Here is a 17,835-nt window from a genome sequence, read left to right on the forward strand (position 1 = left end):
GATATTCAAACAGACATGTACTCCTGTTGATATATATTGGGTTGAGGAGGGTTCACTGATGCAGACCTAGGAAAGATTGGCTTTGGGTGGAAGATGACAATGAAAGAAGAAGAAAATGAGAAATATAAATGTAATTAATGGTGTTTACATGTCAAGTATATAGAAATTTAAAACAAGCAATAGTGGCCATGTTTTTATTCTCTAAGAAAGACAAAGTCTCTAAAATTGGAGGAGGTAGAGTACACAGTTGCAATAAAGGGGGCACAGATAAATATTCTTGGATACAAGCCCCAGCGTAGTGGCTGGCAGGATGCAGTTACCATGGCACAACATCCACTGCTCATTGGAATTACCTGGGAGTGTGCTTTTTGGTTTTTTTTTTTGGTTAAACCCTTCTATCCAGGTTACACTTGAAGCCAGTTAAATCATTCATGGGAGTGAGACTCAGGCATCAGGGTTTGAAAGCTCCCCTAGGTGATTCTAGATGGCTCAGATGGTAAAGAATCTGCCTGCAGTGCAGGAGAAACCTAAGTATGATCCCTGGTCGGGAAGATCCCCTGGAGAAGGGAATGGCAATCCACTCCAGTATTCTTGCCTGGAGAATTCCATGGACAGAGGAGCCTGGCGAGCTACAGTGCATGGAGTTGCAAACAGTAGGACATGACTGAGCAACACACACATACACACACACATACACAGACACACAGACAATTCTAATGAGTGAAATTCAAGAATCCCTGATCTAGATACTTGCAATCTATTTCTACCTTCTAATCATGTTGGTTCTTTCATTCAATAAGGAATTGACAAAGCATCTATCTCATGCTAGACTATGTAGTAAGCAATAGGGATGAAAACATTTAACAAGAACATCAAACAAGATACAGTTCTTACCCCCATGGAGTCAAAAGGGAAGGTTTATGCAAAATAATCAAATTGTACTAACAAAAATAATAAAAGTGCCAGCTTGTATTTATTGTATACTGTACCCTAGCCTGTGCAAGCATGTTAAACACTTATCCAATCCCTTCATCTTCTGTATTATTATCACATCACTATACACATGAGAGAACTCAGGCCCAGAGAAGTTACATAACTTGTCAGATATAATAAGCTAATTTAGTGATCCAAATGGGACTCACCGCAAGCAGCTTTCACTCTTAACCATACCATCCTCTGGAGGTTGTGATTAAATGCTAGGAAGGCCCAGAGGAAGAAACAAATAACTGAGCCAAAAGAGGAGGGGGTTGTTTGGGAAAGCCTCAAAAACGAGGCAACATGTGGACTATGTAGAAATTTAGCAGGAATTTTCAGGTGGATTATAACAAGCAAACTGTGTTTGGATGAAACAGCCTTTGTAAAGATGGAAGGTACATGAATATTTGAGCAACACAGGATGATTTGTATGATAGTGCAGCTGAGGCTTTGAGGAAATTTGTTCAGGGTGAGACTTTCTGCATGTTCCCAGTTATTCCTAGAACTTTGGAATAAACATAACAAACAAGCGGCCCAAGCAGAATGCTTTTCCCCAGACTATGATCAATGCACAGTTAGTAGCTGACTGCACCTACCAATTCCTCATTGTTTAAAGATGGCCTAATCACCATAGCCAGGGAGAGTCCAGATTTCCGGGCAGCCAGGGTCTTAAAAAATTAAAACAAACAAACAAAGAAAACAATTGTGAGTTACTGATACATGAAGTGACTGTTATTCACCTATTACTCAGCAGATGAAGATGTAAGAGCATAGACTATCACTATTCATACTTTAGGTAACAGGGACCTACTATATTCAGTAGTCAGCCAATTCATCCAGAATGTGGAATCACAGAATATTAAAGCTAGAAAAGTCCCTTTTAGATCATCAAACCTAGACCCTATATTTTACAAATGATAAAACTGAGGCCCAGTAAGGAAGGCTGAGTAACCCAAGGTTTCTAGGCTAGCTTGAGACTTCTAAAACATTGTTTTTCTCCAAGAGGACCATAATCACATGCCTTCATAAAACATGACCATTGACACAGAGCCAGCTGACCTCTCTGATAGCCCTGAATCACAACAGGTATTAGATGATTCTTGAATTGTCTATAGTTTCCTGAAATATGCCTCCATATCTAGCCAATGTATTTTCTCACCAAGTATCCATTTTATCAAGTGAGAATCATCATTCCCAGATTTGTTTTCGTCATTCAATGCTGGTAACTTAGGTGATTTTAAATAAGAGTTACATTCCTTTAGTTTCCCTTGTAAAATAGAACCATTATACTACTCCCACTAGAAATATACATGACATAATGTATAACATACTCAATGGTACTATACAGAACTGTGGAAATCAGTGCTACATGGGAATATTAAATATTCTCCCCCATCTGGAACAAAGGGAAGTCAGAGTGGAATAATTCATCTGGTCAGAAATATATCTACTTGGAGCCACAAAGACACTGTGCCCAGTTAAGTTCAGTACAAACCTACGTGGGGAGGTGACTTTCCATCCGTCTCCAACCCTACCATGTAAACTTACAGGGCACTTATCTCCAAAGACAGTCTTTTATCTCTGACAGCTACTTCCCTCAAATTATGTTTTTAGTCTATTTCAGTCCATATTTGCACTTGCTATTTACATAAGTTGTTCTATCTTTCAGAATTGAGATGTTAAATTCTTATAGAACCCAAACTTCTTGTATGTTTCTTTTTATTTCCCCACCATGTTCTCTTTGATCACATAAATAAATAAGAGCAGTATACATTTGAGAAGACTGCCAAATAGTAATTAAATACATTTAAAATCACTTACCATGGCCTGAAGAGTCCAAGTGATAGAGAAAATAAAATATAAATAATTAGACATATGAGAAAAGAACATAATAATGTTAAATAAGCCTAATGCTAAAAAATGATGTCACACTACAATGGCAGGAATCTGAGCTAACTATACAGACATATCATGCTTTCCAGCATAAGATTTTTCCAGGAAAGATTTTGTCTTTTCTAATTTAAAGCTAAAGTGATGACCTTCAGATAAAGGCTTTCACAGCAAAATTAAAAATTACCAGTATCCAGAAGCTGTGTACATTGTTATAAAAGGGAAACTTCAGTTTCTCTGGGAGAAATATATTTTCATGTAATAAACCATTAAGAATATGCCTCCAAAACATGAAAACACTGTGAATGATAGAAAACATTTCTTTTTCCTGTTGATGGGCTATTTTTTAAGACTTTAATACAGACTATTATTCATTCTTTTCATTTCTCAGCAGTCTCCAGCATATTTCCTTATAGGAGAGTTTGTTATTCAGAGTTATGTTCAGGGCTAATATAGGATTTAATGACCTGGAAGCCATGGTTTTTTCTGGAGAGTGAAAGAGCTTATTAATTTGATTAGGTTTGATCTTAACATAAAAGAATAAAGAACTGATTAACACTTTCTGCTTGCTTTATAAAATGTTAAAGATTATAGGGCTAAGGTGAGGACTTCAAATCCAGTCTTCCACTGCAAATTAAACTCGTGGTCATCTATAAAATTGAGCACATCAAAGCCCAATTGCAGAAGCCCGCTTGGCATATTATGTGACTTCCTTTTTGCTCAATTATAGCACCATTTTAACTCAATCTGTAATTTCACCTAATATCAAAAGCTGTCAAAAGGTTAGAGCTATTTCCTCCATCTAATAGACTTTAAAGAAATAATAAGCCTAATGCTGCTAGCATCCAACTTCTTCTGTGTTTTATGCTATGAAATATTTACAGGCTAGGCATTTAACGAGAAGGACAATACGACATCTATTAAAGACAACGCATGCAGTCAAAATGAATTAAACAGGAGTGACTCACCACATCTCGTACAATAGGCAGAGTTTTCTTTCTGCGGAGATCTGGCATACTGTCAATACCATAAAGTCCCCGACCAGCTCTGAAAGAGGGGAAAAAGGATGATTTCAATGGGGAATAGATTTCCTATTAAAAAAAGTCCACTGTCTGTAGTAAAAAGGCTGTGAAAGAAAGGTTAAAGGATTACCATACTGGTTAAGACAGCAGCAAAGATCCAAGATTCAAGGACCTTGCCCCAAAACAAGAGACCAACTATCACACATAGTGATCACTCTCCATCCTAGATATTCCATACTTTGAAGAATTATATATGGTCTGGTTTCACACATTATTTTATTGTACCACAGAAAGAATAATTAAAATTGCTAGGTATATGGAACTTTGCACCTAGAGGAAGAAACAGAATCAAACCAGTTTTGGTGAAAGTTTGATCTGTCTGCAATGATAAAAAAAAAAAAATACTTTTATTGTAAAAATACTATTTTTGTGTGTGTACATTGTGTCTTCACAGATTGAACTCCAAGCAGCATCTTAAGAATGTACCAACATATTTAAAATACTAGTGATTATCCCAGTACCACAATTTCCACTTATCTGAATTATCCAAAGATAAATGCACAAGATTAAATGTTGTATAAGCATGTTCACTGCAACTTTTTGTACTAACAACAAAAGCTAGGTAACCTAAATATTCAGTAACAGTATACTGATTGAATGAATTATAGAATATTACACAATGCAAGTGATACAATCATTAAAGTAAATGAGTTAAATACCCATGTGCATATATAAAAAATACAGTATGTTAAGAAAGCACATTTCCATATTATTAAGTTTCCTATTGACCCTCATATGCATGGGTGCTTATATACACAGGAAAATGTCTAGAAATATATTCACCAAATTGATGACCATACTTACCTCTGTGGAATAAAACTGGATGAGAGAGAGAGAGGAGATGCCCTATGTTATAAATTTAGTAATGTTCAACATTTTAATAATAAACATGGTTATATCTGCAATTTAAAATAATTTTTAAATATATTAATATTTATTAAAATAAACTTCATAGATTGAATTTGATTTTTCTTGCATTGAAGCCAGTCTTTTTATACAACCAAAAAAGCGTTAACATCATTGATAATAGCTTCCCCTTCTGCTCACTTGAACTGCACAACTTCTGCTAACCTTTAGCTTAGAGCCAGCTTTTGCACCAGAAATATCACAATGCGGACACAGTGTTTTAGCTGGGCAGCTCTGCCACTGAAATAGGCTGCAACAGCCAATAATAGGTTATCAGCATTTTAATATTCAGTTTTCACTGACACAAAGATTGTCTTTTCATTCCTGCTGCTTAATTTAACAAAGGCGAACCTTTGTCTTGTATCTCTTGGTAGCCAACAGTCTGAACTCTTAATACTTCTGATTTGGTGATCTTGGACAATTCACAAAAATGCATCATCCAACTCATATAAAATAGTAGTCAGAGCAAAATATTAATGAAGATGGTAATAAACAGTAATAATGCCATAACTTACATGTTTGAAAATAGGACCAAATGCAGTAATACATGTGGAATATTAAAACCACTGCACATGGTTGTGTCACTGTCAGTGATGAACAGAGTATACTTAAGGTCATGCACTTGAAATAAAAGCTACCTGTAGGTCACAGAATACAGGACAAGAGTAACTATGGGGCAGAGACCAAGGAAGAGGAAAGAAAGAATGGGAAGGAATGAAAGATGGGAGGGGAGACAGGGTGTGGTAGTTGGAGATGACATTTAACATTTAAGTGGTCCACCACTGAACCTGTGAAAAAGGAGTTAATACAGCTTCTGTTGCCTGACACTCTAGAGCAGCTGATTGGTGGCTCAGCAGTATAGAATCTGCCTGCAATACAGGAGACCTGGGTTAGATCCCTGGATTGGGAAGACCTCCTGAGGAGGAAATGGCAACCCAATCCAGTATTCCTGCCTATAATATCACCATGGACAGAGAAGCCTGGCAGACGACAGTCCATGGGTTTGCAAAGAGTCAGACATGACTGAGTACATAAGACACTCTCTAGGTCAAGGACTGTGATAGTCACGGTGACAAAGAGCGAGAATTGAGATCACAAAAGACTCATTGGCAACATTCTCTAATGAACTCCAAGAAACTGCAGAGTACAGAAGGGCAGTGTATTTTTTCTTTTTTTCCCTCAACACTCATCTTCAGAAAGACCACTGCTATCTCAGTGTGACATCCTGCTTCCCTCCTATCCTCTTCCCATATTCTTCTCTCCCTGCTAGTTCATGAACCTCCCTCCCACACACATCGCAAACACTAAATATATGGTTAAAAAAAAAAAAAAAAAAATAGATGGGAAAGGATTATGTAAGTTGGTTTCCAGAGCATTTTTCCAGTTTCATTTGCTCCAAACTAAGACTCTGATTCCATGCAGTTTCTACTTTCACTCCTCTGTGAACAGAATAAAAATGGCATAAAATGTTCATCAATAAATGTCTTTCCACCACATTACATAGAAACTCACTGCCTCCAAGTGTTTTGAAATGTTTTGACTCCTAAATAATCTGACTTTAATAACTTTGTAAAGAAACATATTCAACTGTGATAATGGTTGAGAAAGTGATTTATAAAACTGTGAAGTGTTATATAAATGAGTCATGTATTTTCTTCCTATCAAAACAGATAATTTATTTTCTTTGTGTTTTCCTTCTCATGGAACTTAAATTCCAAAGCCCATCTAGAATTTGGAGTAACAGTATATATTCACAAATTCAGGAATCAATAACGCACATATATATTCTTGAATCTCACACTTCACCCTTATGCTTATCTCATCAGAAGAGAGATACACAAGGACTGAGGCCAAACTTGAGCCAAAGTCAGAACACATGGATCCAAAATTCTCTGTCTCATCTGAGTTTGTTATTTAATTTCATTAAACCTATATTTTATAATTTTTATAACTGCAATGCAGTTAAATATACTCTCTTAAGCTTCACAGGCAACTTCATCAGGTTGTATTTTCTTGTTTTACATTTTTACCATTACTCTAAGAAGTTTGGGTAAACATATACTTTAATGAGCTTATCCATCAAGTAATAATAAAGCTCTTATTTCAAACTTAAAAAAAAAAATCCTGCCCTAACAGCCTCACTTTGTGAATAGAGAAGTGCTTGGTAAACACCGTGAAGTGCTATACAAATGTCAAATACTTGTGTAGTAGTTACTGAGAGGCTTCCTAACCAGGAGAGGTCTGGGAGTGATTAAATAACAACCACCAAAAAAAGGTGAAACATGGAAAGAACACAGCAGGGAAGGAAATAATTGACTTTTTGGCAAGAGGTCAGGTTCATGGATATCAGTTAAGATCCAGAAGGAACGAGTTAGGCTGGATGAAGAGGAGGTCAGAGGCAGTCATCAGTAGGGGCAACAGTAAGCAGGTAATTCTGAAGGGAAATCTAGTTTTAGGGAAAAGCTGTTTGATTTTACCTCTTTCTGTAATAACTGATTGGATTATGCTGTCTCTAAAGTAGCCAGCAAACTAGCTAATTCTAGCTGACATTTAAATGTGGTTACCAGGAGCCAGATATAATGCTAATCATCAAATTCAATCTTTACAAGTATTATGTCATTTTATTTTCAAAAAAATCCACTGAAGAATAGGTACAATTACTTCTCCCATTTTATAGATGAAGAAACAAAGGTACAGAATAGTTCAGAATCATCCCAAGGATCATGATCTAAGTCAGAGTTAGCACTATCATACTCTACTGCTTTTATGATTACACAATTCCACATTTACAACAATATGAGTTGAGGCTTCCCATTAATCCCATTTTACCCTTATTAAATCTTAAGGAGAGCAACTTCCCCAGGCCTAGAAATACCTGGTAGAGCTTGATATCCATTGTGGGAGTGTCTTGCCTTGAATATCACATTCTTAATAAGGTATATATATATAAAGATATATATAATGATATTAATATATTATAATTACATATAACATACAATAATATAACTACATAATATATAACCATATACTATAATATATATTGATATTAATAACATGTATATATATATATATATATATAATGTATATATTTTGTAGGAGAATTCAGAGGCCTATCCTAGTTGATTTAGAGGTGTTTCTAGTATTTGAATTAAAAAAGTGTATTCAAAGGGCATTATCTTCAGATTAGAAGCCCTCTATCACTGAATAAAATAGTCCCAATCCTCCCCAAGTGGTTCCTCTCCAGCTATTCAAGTGTTCCCCTGATGAAAAAGGAGTTTTTAGACTCTAGACATTACAAATGAGACAAAGGCATTGGGAGATCCACATATATATCTGGAATGTCAATGACCACATATAATTGACAATGGATATAATTTTATAGGCTAAATTAAGTGAGATGTATTCTAATTCAATATTTTTTCTCTTAGAAAGTCTTTACATTTTTCATGGTTTTATTTCGTCCTCACATAATTATACTAAAAGGAGTTTACTGAGTTTAATAAAATCTGTGTATAAAAATATATGACTATATACCTTGAGTCAGGTTCAGTTATTGCATTACAGAAAAAAAAATACAAAATTTCTAAAAGATATATATATGGTATTCAGTAATATTTAAGAAATCTGAAACACAGGTAGAAGAGGTAAAGCTGATTTTATTAAATACATAGCAGTTATTTTTACTCCAACATTGACCTGATAATATACTGAGTCTATTCAGATTGAAAAAGAACTCTGAGAAGACACCAGGAGAGTAATGCATGAAAACTATAAGCAGGTTTCCTGAAAGCAGCACTTTCTGATTATAGGACAAAGATGTGCTATTTCCGCACGTGGATGCTTGATGCTCAATTGGTAATATTTGGAGACTTGCTGATTTCCATTAGAAATCAGAAAATTGGTAGACTCTGCTTATATCCAAAGGAGTCGTTAAATTAATTGAAGACTATAAGCCTGAAAAAAAACATAATACTTCTGTTTATTTCTATGTTTCCAAGACAGTTATTGGGCAGCATTATATAATCAATCTTTTTTAGCATTATGGAATATTAAGGCAATGGAAAAGATTAACTAAATCATTTCAACTCCCTCTCCTCTAGTACAGCTGTACACCCTTTAAGACTTTAAAAAACAACTCTCTGCATTTATTACCTTACTTAATGATAAACATACAATGACCAATACTGCTTTTTCGGATTAATGTGATGTATTTTACATCCATTTTAACACTTTTCTTGATGACCATGATATACTTTATTAACCTGCAGCATATTAGGATATGTCATTCAGGATATTTTCTTTTCCTTTTCTTCATTTTCTGGAAAAGATTTCCATTATCGTCAACAACGAATGAGTATTTATGTTTGTGTAATTGATGACTCACTCCCCACAGGCAGTTAACCAGCAATTCCTAAAGGTTTATTGATTCTTTATCTCATCAAAACTAAGATACTATCTGTCATAAGATGAAGTATTATTTTATACACCATTGGGGAAAAATCAAATTAATCTCTGACACCACGCTCTCCTTGAAATTATAATTTAAATTTTACTCTGTGGCATAGATTTCTGTCATATGTCACATATATTTTTCTTACATATGAAAAGAAAACTTTAAACAAAACAAATTATTATTCAGAGTCCAGCTTTTCAGAATTACTCTTCAACTCAGAACTGTCATTAGAGCTTTTTCCAAATTATTGTCCTTTAAGCTATCAAGAGCAACAGTGATTGGGTATTATGAATAACAGTGCTTCATTAATATATCTTGTATGATCCTTCCTCCAATCATCCTTATTTTTCTAAACTGGAGCAACTGTTCAGCCATATCACTAGCAATAAGAATAAAATGATTGTGCTTTCCTAGGGCACTTTTAAACCAAGTTTAACAAGAATTCAGGCTTATAATCTCCTGCAACTGCTGCTTGGCTACCAATGTTTTTGAATCACCATCAATTATTAGCATGCATCTCCATTTGTTCTAAAGTATAAAATGCAGTTGCCTCTCTCCCGAACTTTCCCATTGACGGTTTCGAGCCCAGGCTTTACTACCTTAACTAATCTCTGAAAATTTTTGCCAGCACCCTCCCCCCCCCTTTTTTTTTTTTAACATTAACAGAGTGATTTTTCTAGAACACAAACTTGAAAATGTCATCTTTTACACTCAATATGCCTCAGTGCCCACAAGATATCAGAACTCACTAAGGTATGATTTCTCCTCCAATCTCATCTTTTTTGACTTCTCCCTATACTTCCTTGTTCTAGTCATCTTGAACTCCTTATAGATCCTTGGAGACATTACACAATCCCCTACTGGTCTAATTTTACTCTGTTATTCCCTCTACTGGTACTGGTCTCCTCACTCAGTGGCATAAGCTGACACTGACTGACCTCTCAAATGAAACTTGAATGTAACAGTTATCAACCCTTAAGGCAGGTGTTAAGTGCATCCTCCCCATCTCAACCAACTCTACTTGACTGCAACCTCAACATCAGGGATGCTCAGTGGGAGGGACCTGGGAGTAAGGGGATGAAGAAGAGGTAGGATCATGACTCCTGTTTTTTAAATGGACTTCTCAGCAGCTATATGGGTTAAAATTAAATATTTGTCACTGAGAGAATGGTATTCTACTCTTTGGTTGAACTGAGGCAGAAAAATATTTGAGAACAGTTGTTCTAAGTCTTTTCCCATAATCCCTGTAAAACAGAATTTTGTTTGTTTATGTGGATGTCCCTGATAGAATATAGGTTTCAAAAAAAATGAGAAACAAAATTTAGCAACCTTTATCTCCCTGTAGCCAACTCTGGCATGGAACAAAGAAGACTGAAACACGGAAGGTCAAGTGAGTAAGCCTTCCCACTAGAAAGATGAGACATTAAGTTATCCATGGTCTTGGTTTGGAACCAAAGATTCTTATCTGTGAAATAATACAAGGAAAGTATGAGACAGAAGCCTGAGGACCAGGGGAAAAGTTAAGGACCACAGACTAAAGTGGGTTAGCAGGCAAAGGCTTAGTCACTGGAAGAAGGTAAGAGCCTAGTGACTCAACCAGTAAATATTTTTTAAACTTTATGAACCTCGATTATCTATAGAAAAATCAAAAATTACCTTCACAGTGGCTTTGTTGGGAGGACTGATTGAGAAAATATGTGTACGCAGATTATCTATTATTGGTAACAATTATTTCATTATAGATTTGTCTAAATAGGAACATCATTGAAATTGATTGAATGCATGCTGGCCCACTGCTGCCCTTTGGCTAAACTATATTCCTTCAACGAGGGAACATATTAGTAACAGAGTCTCTAGCAGACACACACTTGTGGGTCGCTATCTACTTAAAGAATTAAAGAAAAGGGCAGCAAGCCAAAGCTGCAATTGCACCCCGTGTAGTATTCTGAGCACCATTAACTTCTTCTGACACAGCTTTGGTTTAGGCTTCTTTCCTCTGATCTTATTTCAGTTAGTGCCTCAGCCCTGATGAGCATGCATCTTGGCTGGGTTTATTCCTTGCCTTGGTAGGCTGCACTCTATGGGGTCGCCCAGAGTCAGACACGATTGAAGCGACTTAGCAGCAGCAGCAACCCTCATATATAATCCTGGTTCCAGTTATTTATGTTGGACAAAGGTCTCATAGATGCTCTAACCAAGTTCATTTTTTCTGCTAGTTCTAGTCTTGAAAAACACTGCTTTTATCATCTCAATTATTTAAGCTCTGACTTAGAAATAAAATTCAAAGCATAAAGCTTCTCCCTAGTACTAATCATTCCAGACTCCTCTTCACTATTTTCTGGATTCTGTGAACTGTAGGCATAAAGTAGGATGATTGTCTTTATGGAAAGCCATATCTAGTCCTCTAAACTACCACTGATGATCATGGTGGAGGGAACTATATTAGAGACGAACACAAGATCTCAATAAAACAGGTACAGCCATATTTCCTTTTACCTTGCAGTATCATTAGTTCCTTGAGGGAGAATGAGATGAGCTAGTCCTAGGGATCTACCAGTTCCATATCCCTAGGTTCAATCAACTGCAGATTGAAAATATTTAGGAAAAAAATCCAGAAAGTTCCTCAAAGTGAAAATTGAATTTTCTGTGTGCTGGCAACTATCTGCATAGCATTTAGAACTATCTAAATAGCATTTGGGAGTCTGATGACTCAGCAGGTAAAGAATCAGCCTGCAATGCAAGAGACACAGGAGACTCAGTTCAATTCCCGGAACAGGAATATCCTCTGGAAAAGGAAATCTATATTCTACTTGCTATTGTAAGTAATCTAGAGGTGATTAAAAGTATACAGCAGGGTGTACATAGGTTACAACCAAATACTAAACCATTTTTATATACAGGGCATGAGCATCTTCAAATTTTGATAACTGTGAGGGCCCTGGAACCAATCTCCTGCAGACAGCAAGGGGTTGACTGCACTTGGTTTGAGTTTAGATGCCATGGTTTATGAAAAATACAGAAAATTATGTGCAGTGGGACAATACTATTCGCAACTGAACGACCAGAGGAAAATGAAACTATGAGTTACAGCATATTCTTATCTTCCAACTCTTACTCATCCTGGGCATGTGTTAATAAGATAGTGAACCAGCATGTTGAGTTGTCATCATTTCTAAATGGTGCCCTTTCTCATTCTTGCTTTCACTCTTTCATCCTTTCTCTAATTCATACTAAACATGTATATGAATTAACTTCACCAAAAGAGGCAAGAGCATGTTTGTTCTGGAGCACAGTGATACCAATAAATAGTTGTTTGTGAACATTTCCACAAACCTATCAGCACTCTCACGTAAAGACTCCATTTTAGAACCATTTATCTTTCCTGCAATTTTTTTTTTAGATGTCTCCTTTTGATTTCTCTGCTTTCTGTACTATCACCATTTGCTCAATTGCAGACTTAAAATCCTTTAAAACAGCTAATCCAAGTTGTAAAACTTAAGCAACCTAAGAAATTATTCCATCATTCTTGTATTTAGGCATGCAGAAACCGAGCTGCACGACATGTAAACGCTCGTCCAGGACAAGCAGCTTGTGGCACCAAGCTAGACATTCTCGGGGCTCCAGACCATCACTGATGCCCTTCTGTCTTCTTTGCTTCTCATATGCAAGAGATATCAAGCCTTGTCCATTTCCATTTGTCACAGTCTCTTTTCCTTCTTCACATCCCCTCTCATCTTATTTAAATCAGGATCACCACAATTTTCTTGTGAATTTTACCCTGTTACACCTGGCATTCTGTTGACTTCCTAATTACTAACCTCCTTATTTGCAGTTCATCTTGGACGGAACTGTCACATCCATCTTGCTGTGAGTATGTAGCCATGAGACTAACATGACGAAAGCAATGTTTTAAGAAGACTGGTCTTGGTAGTGCGGTTCGTGATGGATTAGAGGACAGATCAAGGAGACAGAGAGATGGTCTGAAAGACTGTTAAAGTAATTCTGGATTCTTTAACAAGGGTCTTGACTGAGGTGGTTTTTACCACTTTCTTTTGCAACCCCTTCATTCCAATTTGTGACGCTGGTAAAGCTCCCAATTCAAACTGCTGTAATATTTTAAAGAGTAAATGGTCTCGTTGTCAAGAAGAGCCTTTGTATTCTACTAAATTACTTTCTCCTTTCCTAGGCATTGACCTCTTGCCACTCTGCAATGCTTCTTAGCACTTTAAAGTAGGCTTTTTCTTTCAAATCTCTGTTCTTTTGAAACATGGTTTCAGAAGTGCTGACTACCTCATTATTCATTTTTACATTATTTTTCAAAAGCTAATGTCATTTTTAAGTTTTTAAAGACATAAAGGGGATTGAAAGAGTCACCATTCTGGTAGTAAAGGGGACTGCAGGTTATAGTTTCAATGATTAAAACTATTTTTCATAGCAAAACAACCAAACAGTCCTAGGTTTCAGCATAATGAGCTGGAGAAGTGAAAAGCTAAAATGCAGCTGTTAAATGTGCTTCTGAAAATTTCTTAACGTTAGTCTTACAGGGACAATGCCAGGTGTTGGGGATTAATTTCTAACAACTCAATTATTATATGTACCTTCCAGGGCTCATTTCCTTCACAGAGTGTTTATCAAAGAGCCAACAGTATTTTCTAAAGCTTGCAATTGCCTACACCAGAAACCTTTCTTATCCCTGTTTACATCATCTGCACCTAGATTAAACTCATAACATTACATGCTACACAACAGAAAACAAGTAAAATACACAGTCCCCAAACTTACTTATAACTAAGCAATTGTTATGATATGAAAATAATGTTCACTTAATTAAAATTCATACCACACAGGGTCTCAATTTAGAGTGTTAGTTTTTAAACTGCTAAACCAGGCTTCTGTGGCTCAAAGCTATAGTAAATATGAAATTGTATGTATTAACGTTCTTTGGTTTAAAGCTAATTTTCTTAGTAATCTCTCTGGAAAGACTCAACATTCACTCATACATAGTTTATAAAGTACAATCATTTGTAAGTTAATGAAACACCAGGTTCTTGTAATATGCTTTACTTGAAAGCCATTAAATACAATCAAATATCCAATAGCAAAGAACTACATTTCTCAAAGCTAAAGCCTCATAGCCTCATGTTCCTTTTAATCATACTGTTCTTTAGAAATATGCTGCATGTTTAATCCCTTGAAATTTTTAACAATCTGTCACCTATCAATAAGGAAAATTAGCTTTTTTTTTTTTTTTTAACAATCTCTCTCCCATAACTAATGAAAACTGGTAGTGCCTGAAGGCAGAAACGAAGCCATTAGGTTGCTGCCCAGCTTTTACAGCCCAAGTTCCCTCTTATTCTCAAATGTTTTTGAATCTTTTTTACAGTTTACCCTATGCTATAAGAAACACAAAACATGACCCAGAGTTTAGCTCAGAATAAAGACACATCTTATCCAGTGGTCTAACTTTGATAGGTATACCAAGAAAGACCAAGTGGGAAAAATAAAAAAAGAAAACTCAAGCTCTGTGTATCTAAGGAAGTACCCCATTCACAGAAAACACAACCAAGTCAAGCCCTGGGGATGTTATCCCATGGTTATCTCACTATTTTAAGAGATATTACAGAATCCTTTCAATACAATTAAAATATACTTTTAGAAAGACAATAAATATATATCAAGTACTGGTTTGGCTTTCCCAGGAGGAGCAGCAGTAAAGAATCTGTCTGCCAATGCAGGAAATGCAAAGGACTCTGGTTTGATCCATGGGTTGAGAAGATCCCCTGGAATAGGGAATTGGCAACCTGCTCTGGTATTCTTGCCTGGGAAATCCCATGGCCAGAGAAGCCTGGTGAGCAACAGTCTACGGGATCACAAAGAGTCAGACATGACTGAGGTCATGCATATACACATACACACAAGTACTGGTTTAATGAATTGCCAACCAGGGAGTGGGTGTTGGAGAGATTCCAACTGAAACAAAAATGCAGGGATAGAATATTGTGGTATCAAGTGTTTATTTTTAAAAATGTTTCCCTGGTCACTGACTCCAAGTCTGTTACTTCTCTCCCTCAATAGCTTCGTCTGTGCTCTGACTCTCTGGATATATAATCTCATGCTATGGCTGGAGAACTCCTGGCACCGTTAGGCTCAGCGACATTCTCATATCTAAGATAGTTTCAAGCATAACCCCTTTATGCTTAGCAAGTTCAGAAGTGGCTTCCCTAACCTATCCATCCATCTGCTGAAAAGTCCTCTTCAACTCATGAAGGTACTCAGGAGTGATGGCCCAGGGTTGTACAAGAAATCAGAACTCTATAGGGTTAAGGAAACTCAACTTCGTGATCTTAAACAATTTTAATAGCCAAGAACCATTTGACTATGCTACCAAGGTACCGAATTTACTCCTCTTATAATAATAATCATTTGATCATATCTGATTTTCACTCAGATTGCAGACTTCTCAAAAAATAAGAACTATATACAATTTCATTTTCATCTGTAGTATTTAGTTAAGATTAGACACATATTAGTCTTGGTACACATTCTATTTCCTCTGGTGGCTCAGATGGTTAATAAAACAAAACAAAACAAAACAAAAAAACGCCTGCAATGCAGGAGACCTGGGTTTGATGCCTGGGTCAGGAAGCTCCCCTGAAGGAGGAAATGGTAACGTACTCCAGTATTCTTGCCAGAGAAATCCCATGGACATCGGAGCCTGGAAGGCTGCAGTCCACGGGGTTGCAAATAGTTTGATGACTGAGTGGCTGTCACTTTCACACATACTATCATGCAAAAACAGTAAAGTCAGTGATTGGAAAGATTCTTTTCAGCTATTTTTAGGTATTCCTTTTAAGACAAATGAACATAAACTGAGAATCTGGAGTAATTAGAAATTAAAATATTGTCCCAGTTCTCTTGTCTGCCTCAGGATTTGAAACAAATATTGCTATTCTAACAACTATGCTTCTCTGAAAATTGAAAAACAAATGATTATTTTTCTAATCAAAAACTTTACACTTATTGTTCTTATCATAGGAGTACTTCGCCTACCCAGTGCAATCAGAGGTTAAATAGAAAGCAAGCATTGTCTGGTCCTGATGGATCTGCCTTGCATTTTCAGGTATAGTTACTGGAATTGAAATGGAACTTTAAAAAGCACACATGCAACAAAAGATGACTACAGCTATTTAGAAAAGAAAAATCCATCTATGTTTAACCTAATGTGTCATCAACTCTGCTAGCAGGCTGTCAAACTAGCATTACAGAAACACTTTTTAAATCCAGTATTTAAAACAAACAAACATGGGCATAATTAGAATGGAAGGGAGGAGGAGGAAACCAATGTCTACAGATTTGAGGAGGGGTTCACTGTGCTGAGTGGAGAAGCAGAAAGTGATAAGACCTTATTGAATCTGCCTGGCTCCTATGAAGAGCACCTTACCATGTGCGTATCAATGATCTTCTCTCAATATATGTTGATATACTGGAGCTGGTTTTCGATTACTGTATGTGAGTCTCTGGATTTGGGCAAGAAACATCTGGCCAGTGATGTTTATGTATACTTACTTGAAAATGGTCATTTACACAAAAATGATACAGAGGTCCACCTGAATTTTTCCTTTAGATACATGCCTGGCTGTCTATGTATCCATCACATACATCTTTCCTTAGAAGTCTGGTATAAGACCTCAGCACCTTTAATGAATAGGCAATAGCTGGTCAAAGGATACATTAATTCCTGTAATCACAACTTGGTCATTTTGCCTTTCTATGCAAGATAAATCAGTTGAGACGTTGACAATTAGACTCCAATACAAAATACATGGGTCTTAAGAGTAAGTGACTAAGTCAGTGAGAAGTAGTCTACTATAAACCCTTACCTTATAACCTGAGAGCAATGTATCAGGGAAAACAGACTTTTGCACCCATCGAAATACTACTATACAGGATGCAAGCTGAGTAACATCCTAATCTGATCCTGCTCACAGGCTAGGCAGCTGTCATGTAAACTTAATCCCTTTGATTTTCTCTAGAAAAAAACAACTAGGATCAGATTTATCAAATGTGATATATCCCTACCAAGTTTCATTACACTTTTTATATTGAGGGAGAACACTGAGGAAAAAAAAATTGAAAGCTGGGAGAAAGGGTATTTGGTTCTATTATTTTCATTTTATCCAATACAACCAGTGATGTAATGGAGCTGGTCCAGATTGTATACGTCTTTCCTCAACTCCACATTTAGCACTGTCACTTTAATAGCTTGAAACTGTCTATGTAGGATAACTTAGACCAGGAAAATAGACAAACAATACAAATTAGGGCCTTGTTCCTTTAGCAGTGAGCCAGCTGTAAAATACCAGCATACCGCTAATTATAACTCTTGTTAATATAACCAATGAGGAACTCCTTATTGGTAACATTAATTTGACAATTTACCAACTGAACTATTTCCTCTGTTCCCATTCATCTCTATCTTTGATTGATGTGGGCCTGTAGAATTGGGAAACATCATTTTTAAACAAATAT

The 17,835-nt window shown here is 36.3% G+C and overlaps 1 protein-coding gene across 2 annotated transcripts in view; it reads right to left on the reverse strand.

Annotated features, from left to right (window-relative positions):
* The window catches only part of UNC13C (unc-13 homolog C), a 621,734-nt gene that overhangs the window by 387,963 nt on the left and 215,936 nt on the right, over window positions 1-17,835 (reverse strand). The window contains exons 4-6 of one of the 2 annotated variants that reach the window (XM_065940670.1): window positions 3,834-3,912; window positions 2,797-2,802; window positions 1,572-1,643 (exon numbers count right to left, since the gene is read on the reverse strand). In XM_065940670.1, coding sequence (XP_065796742.1) covers window positions 1,572-1,643; window positions 2,797-2,802; window positions 3,834-3,912 — 157 coding nt within the window. The remainder of the gene's footprint in view (window positions 1-1,571; window positions 1,644-2,796; window positions 2,803-3,833; window positions 3,913-17,835) is intronic. The other variant, XM_065940669.1, reaches the window with a different exon arrangement.

Source organism: Muntiacus reevesi, chromosome 7 (genome assembly GCF_963930625.1).
Source record: "Muntiacus reevesi chromosome 7, mMunRee1.1, whole genome shotgun sequence".
Classification (NCBI taxonomy): Eukaryota; Metazoa; Chordata; class Mammalia; order Artiodactyla; family Cervidae; genus Muntiacus; species Muntiacus reevesi.